General features: G+C 53.7%; 1 protein-coding gene across 1 annotated transcript; it reads left to right on the forward strand.

Annotated features, from left to right (window-relative positions):
- The first annotated feature begins 5993 nt into the window (after positions 1-5993).
- LOC123446614 (E3 ubiquitin-protein ligase Os03g0188200-like) lies at positions 5994-7465 on the forward strand. The gene has a single exon (XM_045123188.1). It carries the CDS (start codon positions 6091-6093, stop codon positions 7327-7329), a length of 1239 nt encoding a protein of 412 aa, XP_044979123.1. The 5' UTR covers positions 5994-6090; the 3' UTR covers positions 7330-7465.
- The last annotated feature ends 390 nt before the right edge of the window (positions 7466-7855 follow it).

The raw sequence follows: 7855 nt of genomic DNA on the forward strand, positions 1-7855 counted from the left end.
ATCTAATGGATTTGAACATTCGCGTCACATAAGAGGAGTTACAAAGGACATCTATGCTAGGTAGCATGAAAGCATCGAAAATTCATTCTTTATCACTTCCCTACTCAAGGACGAGCATGAGTTAAGCTTGGGAATGCTTGATACGTCTAAAACGTATCTATAATTTTTGATGGTTTCACATTGTTATCTTGTCAACTTTGGATGTTTTGTTTACCTTTTATATCTTTGTTGGGACTAACTTATTAATTCAGTGCAAAGCGCCAGTTCCTGTTTTTTTGTGTTTTTGACTCTTTTCAGATCTGATTTTGCAGCGGAGTCCAAACGGAATAAAATTCCCGAAATAAATTTTTCCAGAATGGAAGAAGATCGGGAGGCTTGAGGGCCAAGCAAGTGGGCCCATAGGGGGCCCACAAGCCCTGTTGCCACGGCTAGGGGGAGGTCGCGGCAACCAAGCTTGTGGCCCCCCTGGCGCTCCCCTGCCCTAGGTCTTTGGCCTATAAATTCCCTAAAAATCCAGAAAAAATTAGGGCATCCACGAAAAGACCCTTCCCGGTGCCCTGCCGGAGGGGACTTTGGAGTTGGAGGGCTTCTTCATCAACATCATCGCCCCTCCAATGACTCGTGAGTAGTTCACTTCAGACCTACGGGTCCGTAGTTAGTAGCTAGATGGCTTCTTCTCTCTCTTGGATCTTCAATACAAAGTTCTCCATGGTCTTCATGGAGATCTATCCGATGTAATCCTCTTTGGTGGTGTGTTTGTCGAGATCCGATGAATTGTGGATTTGTGATCAGATTATCTATGATATATATTTGAGTCTTTTCTGATTTCTTATATGCATGATTTGATATCCTTGTAAGTCTCTCCGAGTCTTGGGTTTTGTTTGGCCAACTAGATCTATCATTCTTGCAATGGGAGAAGTGCTTGGTTTTGGGTTCATACCGTGTGGTGACCTTTCCCAGTGACAGAAGGGGTAGCAAGGCATGCATCATGTTGTTGCCATCAAGGGTAACAAGATGGGCTTTTATTGTAGACATGAGATTGTCCATCTACATCATGTCATCTTGCTTAAGGCGTTACTCTGTTCTCATGAACTTAATACACTAGATGCATGCTGGATAGCGGTCGACGTGTGGAGTAATAGTAGTAGATGCAGAAAAGTATCAGTCTACTTGTTTTGGATGTGATGCCTATAGATATAATCATGCCATAGATAACGTCACGACTTTGCGCGGTTCTATCAATTGCTCGGCAGTAATTCGGTCACCCATAGTCTACTTACTTTCATGAGAGAAGACACTAGTGAACACTAGGGCCCCCGGGTCTATTCACACCTATCGTTTCCACTTTTGCTTTTACTTTGCTTTGTTTCTTTGTTGCTTTTAGTTCTCACTTGGCAAACAATCTATAAGGGATTGACAACCCCTTCATAGTGTTGGGAGCAAGCTCTTTGTGTTTGTGCAGGTACTTGTTATATACCTTCACTGGATCGATACCTTGGTTCTCAAAACTGAGGGAAATACTTACCGCCGCTGTGCTACATCACCCTTTCCGCTTTGAGGGAACACCAACGCAAGGCTCCAAGGCCACGGGGAATCCTTTGCATATTTGCCTAGGAAGTCCCTAAAGGCGTAGTCGTAGCAGAAGGATTCCTGGTGCCGTTGCTGAGGAGTATCAAGACAAGAATAGTCTCCCGTCAGCACGCTTGTTTCTGGCGCCGTTGGAAGGTCTTTGTTGCAGTAGCAGGCCGCACAGTCCAGACGGTTCAAATATCTAACTTGAAAAAAATCTAAAGTACCGATACCCCGCCTCCGTAGCCCACTCCTTGCTCGGCCACAGTCCGCAAGCTGGCTGGCCGACAGGAACAAAGGCAAAGGAGCGGGGCACATGGGAAAACAAAGATTCAAAGCAAGAAAGATAAGAGAACAAAAAGACAGACGACAACATGCTAAAACTAAAATGCTAAAACTAAAAGTGCAGTGCATAGAAAAAAAGATAAAGTCACAAGGCCGAGAGTACGTTACAATACACCCCGAGTGGGTCGACTTGTTCATAACAAACTTTGGATGATAAAGTAAATCAGGAAAGATAAACGGCCGACTGCGGCAGCGCCGTTTCCCGATCCTAGCCGGTGTGGTCGTCTTGCTCGCCTAAGAGTTGGGAGACGGCGGCGCTTCCTAGGTTACCTCCGTCTCGGCAGCCGACAGTGCACCGTTGCCAGTTAGTGGCACCTCCGTGTCGCCAGCTGGCGGCGCCTCCGCGTCACCTCTAGGCGGCTCCTTCCCTTGGGCGGAAGACTCGTACGCGTCCCCGATAGCCGTCTTGGCAACTCTATCGTCTTTGGGCTCCTCCGAGCTGGACGCCACCTCTTCCTCGCCCTCAACAATGGGAACGCCGTAGTTGTCCTCCGGGAGGGGCACGCCATCTTCGTCGAGCTCGGGGAAGTACTCCTCCGGCGTCGCGTGGGTGGCGAGCTCGTGGGCGTGGGAGCCAATTTCATCTTTCCTCCGTGCCAGCTCCACCTGCAACCCCGCCCTCATGGTGCTCAGCCGGTCCAGATTGATGTTGGAGTACCACGAGAGGGCGAAGGTCAAGGCGGTCCTGGCGTCGGACCGCGCAATCGATGCCTTCCATGCGTCGAAATGATCCGCGACGTGCTCCAGCCACGTCGCGACCTGGCTCTCAAGAACTCCCTCCGCCCGGTCGGGCCAAAGGGCCAGCACAACGCCTTGGCCTGCCCACAGAAGCCGGTCCCAAAGGAGTCAAAGGTAAACCACCCGGCTCTCGCAGGCGTGAGCCACCTCCGCTGCCGACGAGTTGGCATCCTCGGTCGGCCTGCAACCAGCTCGAAGCTGCAACTCCCGGCGCGCCTCCACGGCGCGCTCCGCCCGTGCCTGCATCTCTCGGAAACGAGCTGGCCCGTAGAAATAAAATAAGAAACAAGGGGGAGGCCGGCTAAACTCAATGGCAAAGGTATCGACGCTTACCAGTGAAGATGTTGTCCACCCCACGAAGAATGTCGAACGTGTTGGCCACCTCCATGTCCGCTCCCCTCTTGAGCTCCTGGGCTCGGCGTGCCACTTCCCCGAGCCGAGCCACCTCGTCCTTCTGCAGCGGGTTCTTCGGCGCTCACGTCCTTCTACAGCGGGTCACGCTCCCCCGCAACCTCGTCGCGCTTGCTCCGAACATCGGCAAGCGACTTGTGTAGCTCCTCCACCTGTGCCACGGGAACAACCGCCACTGCACAGGAAGAGTCAGAGGACGGCTAGACTGCAACGATACGAGGCAGTAAGATTTGACCCGGCTATTGTGGAGCCACACAGCCACCCCGAATCTCGGGGACTACACCCAGTGGTTGTGCTCGCTCGCACCCACCAGCAAAGAAAAAGGAGACGAAATTACCCTTGGACGCCTCCAACTTGGTCGTCCGGGCCGTGAGGTCCGTATGGACCTTGAAGTAGAAGTTCTTGGCAAAGCGGCACAAATCCACCATTTCTTGAAAGATCACCTCGCGCTTCGTCTACTCGATCCGAAAAGAGAATAGAAAGAAGTAAGATTTGGCCCGGCTGCCATGAAGCCATGCAGCGGACCTGAATCTCGGGGACTTCACCCAGTGGGTGCACTGGCGCGCACCCACTAGCAGGCAGAAAGAAAGAGAAAAGACAAGTGAAGGGCTCACCTGGAGCGCCTTCTCCAACACCTTGAGGTTGGACACCGCCGACTGGGCAAAGGTGACCACCCTGCCCTTGTAGCGAGCTAGCACACCCGTAGCCGACTGCGCTTCGGTAACATGGCCGGCGGTCGAGGAGCTCGCCTCGACCACAAGAGGGACGGCATGAAGTTGCGTCCAGGCCGCCACCACTCCCGAAAATGAGCGGGTCCGGCTGCCGCTGCCGCCGCTCGCAGCCTGCGCTATCGAGGTCGCGTGCGCCCCCAAACCGATAAGGGCACATTTGTCGCCGGCCGCCGCATTGGCCTCGGGCCCGGACGCCGGATGGGCCACCTACGGAGCATCCGGCTCGCCAGCAGACGGCACCGTCGCCTCAGGGGTCGGCTGCGGCTGTGCTTCCATGCACGTAGGCGGGGGCCTCGAGTCGGGAGCTTCGGGGGCCGGAGGCATCGCGGTGTCGCCTGCCGCCTCGGACGAGGGGTCGTCGGTGTCGGTTGCCCCAGCCGATGCGGCCTTGCTCTACGTGCGGCGCTCACTCGGCCTCGAGGGCTGACGCCTCCGCCTCGGGCAGTTTGATGGCGTCAGTGCAAAGCAAAATAAACAGGCACGAGCTCAAATGCCATGCGGCAACCAAGAAAAAAGAAAAGAGGCACGAGCCTCGAGAGAAATTTTACCCGGTGCCCAAGGGAATAACGCGGCGGTGCAGCGGGCGCGGCCTGCGGCCAGGCGAGTGGCCACCGAGGTGCGGCGTCGCAGCGGGTGCGGCCAGTGAGGCATGGTCGGCGATGGCTTGGATGACCGGCAGGGTCGGGCCTAGCGCGACAGAGTGCGTCGGCACAACGCGTTCGTGGCCAGCAGGGCCACTGTGACGACGGCGGTAGTATAGCAGCTCGGAAAAATAGATCATGCATCAGCGGGACGTCACGACGCGTGCACATCGGGTACATCGCTGCGGTGTCGTGCTCATCTGGAGTACGTCTCATCACCGTCTCCCTAGGGTGTAGTCAACAAGTCTCTCTTAATCCATGAACATCGACATTGGTCGGCGACGTGTTCGTTAGCCAGTTCATGGGAGAGAAATCCACACCGCAGGTAGATTAAGTCTGAAAAATAAACTAATGTCAAAAACGGAATCATGATAACGTGATGAATCCTTTTTTGCAAAGAGTGGGATCCGATCTTATATCTCCGTGGGATCGACGAGAGCATGCTTAACGCAGACTCGATGGAGAGTTGGTGGAGCGTGCTCATAACGTGTTCCATAACTCCTGCGAGTGAATCCGATCTAAGGTTGCGGAGCGGAGCACGGTCATAAACAATCACACAAGACGTAGAAGAACACAAGACGTAGAAGAACACAAGAAGTAGAGAGGAAACAATCCTTATTAATGATGGTCTCTATTACAATGATTATTTTTCCTCTTTTTATAAAGGGGTATGGGGATCAAGGGATAAGAACCCACCTAACGAAAAGAGAGGAAACAATAGGGACTAGATTCGTGCCACGCACGGAAGCCAGCCATCGCTACCGCGCGCGATGGGCTGGGCCTAGTTTCCCAACAGCTCTAAAGGGTTGGCCCTAATGAAAGAAAAAGACCCAAGTATAACATGAGGATACTGAAAACCGCTAAAGTCACTTCTCCATCGCACATTTCCCTAGAGTGAGGGGGTGTTTATTTAAAGGGACTTTTAGGTGTAGTGACTAAAAATAGTAGTTTTTTAGTCCCATCTAAATCAAACATGAGGGACTAATATGGACTAAAAATGGATATTTGGGATTAAAGAAAAAGAAGTCCCTAAGGAAGAGTCTTTATGGGATTTTTTAGGACTTTTTCCAATAGTGCTCCTCCTTTTAGCATGTCATTTAATAACCTCTAGTTAATTAATAGGGGTAACATGATATTTTAGCATAATCTCTTGTCCATGTTTAGTCTCTGAAATCAAACGGATAGGGACTAAAAACTTTTCAGTTGGGTATTAAAAAAAATCTTTAAACTTTTTTAAACAAACAGGGCCTCGGAATCTCAATTCAAAAGAATCGAATTGCGATCTCAGAGTTATGATCCATAAAACCCCACACGAGGCTCACTGTGTTTTGCTTAAGATATATGGGGGCACAAAAGGAGGTTAGGTAGTCGTCCCCGACCCCTTACACGTCTAATCACCGACGACAAAGTGTGTTTGACTTTATCTAAACACACATGTTAGCATTGAAAACACGCTTAATTTGGTCCCGGAATTAACAATGTCAAACGCAAAGGTGCCGGAAGCCATGATACCCAAAACAAAACTTTGACTCCTACTCGTTCCCACGTCACTCCTTGCACGTCTCCACCACTTCATATGCAATTTCCCTCTCGATCGCACGCACGCCGCCGCACTTCCCTCCGCGCTGCACATCCCGTCCTCCACCTGCACGCCAATGGCGCCCTCACCGCCAAGTACTACATGCATTCACCGCCACCGTCCATTCCTCCGACTTCTAGTCCTTGTGCTCGCAGGAATCCGGCCCGCCTCGTCGCAGTTCATCCTCACGCCGCCGACGGCTGGCGCCACCTTCGCTGGGGCGTCAACACCGCCCCCACCGCCAACTGCCGGAGGACTTGGCAGCGGGACCTTTAACGTTGCCACCTCGATCCTCTTTGTGGGTGTAATCGTGGCCCTCTTCTTGGTCGGCTTCTTCTCCGCGTACCTCCGCCGCTGTGCGGACGCCGCCACGGGCGCGCGCCGAGGTGGTGCCGCCGCGAACGCCAACGCTGCCGTCGCGGCAGCTGCGGCAGCCGCATTCTCGTCCGCGGTTAGCCGTAGCAGGAGGCGTCCTGGTCTCGACGTCGCCGCGATGGAGGCGCTGCCGGTGCTGACGTACGCGAGGGCGATGGCGGTCAAGGCCGGCCGCGGGGCTCTGGAGTGCGCGGTGTGCCTCGCCGAGTTCGCCGACGACGGGGAGAAGCTCCGGCTCCTCCCCGGGTGCTGCCATGTCTTCCACGCGGCGTGCATCGACGTGTGGCTCTCGGCGCACGTCACCTGCCCGGTGTGCCGAGCCGACTTGGCCGACCCCGCCGTCGCCGCCGCCGGCCATGTCCTGGCCGCTGATCTCGCTGCTCAGGTAGAGACGTGCAACGACACGGTGATAACCGTCGAGACTTCGGATCCAGCACCAGTTGAAGATGCCGTGTCTGATCAGCAGTCGGCAGAGACAGCGGAGGAGCGCGTGGATCGATTCACGCTGCGGCTGCCGGAGAGGCTGAGGAGAGAGATCGAGGAGGCCAAGCGGCTCCGCAGAGCGATGAGCGCGGTGACCGCCGCTGCAGCCGCGAGCCCATCAAGCGGGCGGTGGGTCCCGTCGACGTTACGGACAATGTCGGCAGCGCGACCTAGCGGTCGATGGTCGGCGTTGTTCCGCGCGTTGTCGGGACAGAACCGAGGCGAGCTGGGCGGCAGCAGCCGAAGGGTGGCGCCGCTGAAAACTCACGCCGCCAGCGATGACGCGGTGGAGCTGGTGGTGGTGCAGGACGACGGCGGGCAAGCGGAGAAGTACTATGCGCACAGCCTCACCTTCGCCGGGTTCGTCATTGACGGTGACGTCGCAGCTGGCGACTGGAACCCGGAGGTCTTCCAGATATCTTCTGCCGTCCCGGCGGCGGCGACGTCCCAGCGATGAAGCCAGGGAAACACATTTAGTTGTTTTTTGGTCTTTCTGATGATCTCCTTTCCTAGCATTGAAAGTAGTGGAGATCCAAGTGCTCTGTTGTTGAATGTAACCGGAACTGTACATACGTAAATACAAACTTTTTTTTGCTCAGAAAATTGTGAATCAGTCTCGACGCACTAGCTACCTCATGCATCATCACCGCCATGGTAAGGATTACCTGAAATTCCTAAGCATATAAGATCATAAAGCACAAGTGCACAACGGTAGCAGATCCATCTTGGAAATCAGCAGCAGCGCCAAGATTCAGCGTCAGAGAAGTTCAGTTTTGCACAAGACTTGACATCGTGAGCAACTGATTGCCATATAAGTGTTGTTTTTGCAGCTAATTTGCAGTTGACTTGCTCTGGTCCATGAATAGATCCATTCCCCCTCATAACAAGGAGAAAAAGAAGATCTTGCAAACTTGTAACTGAAGCAAAGCTTGTTCATACTTTGTGACTGAAATCGTGTGACGGTGGAGACAGAAAACAATACA

Source organism: Hordeum vulgare, chromosome 4H (assembly GCF_904849725.1).
Source record: "Hordeum vulgare subsp. vulgare chromosome 4H, MorexV3_pseudomolecules_assembly, whole genome shotgun sequence".
In the NCBI taxonomy this organism is placed as follows: domain Eukaryota; kingdom Viridiplantae; phylum Streptophyta; class Magnoliopsida; order Poales; family Poaceae; genus Hordeum; species Hordeum vulgare.

Excerpts from the sequence above, each read along its gene's own strand:
- LOC123446614 (XM_045123188.1), top strand. The coding sequence starts at position 6,091 with ATGGCGCCCTCACCGCCAAGTACTACATGCATTCACCGCCACCGTCCA.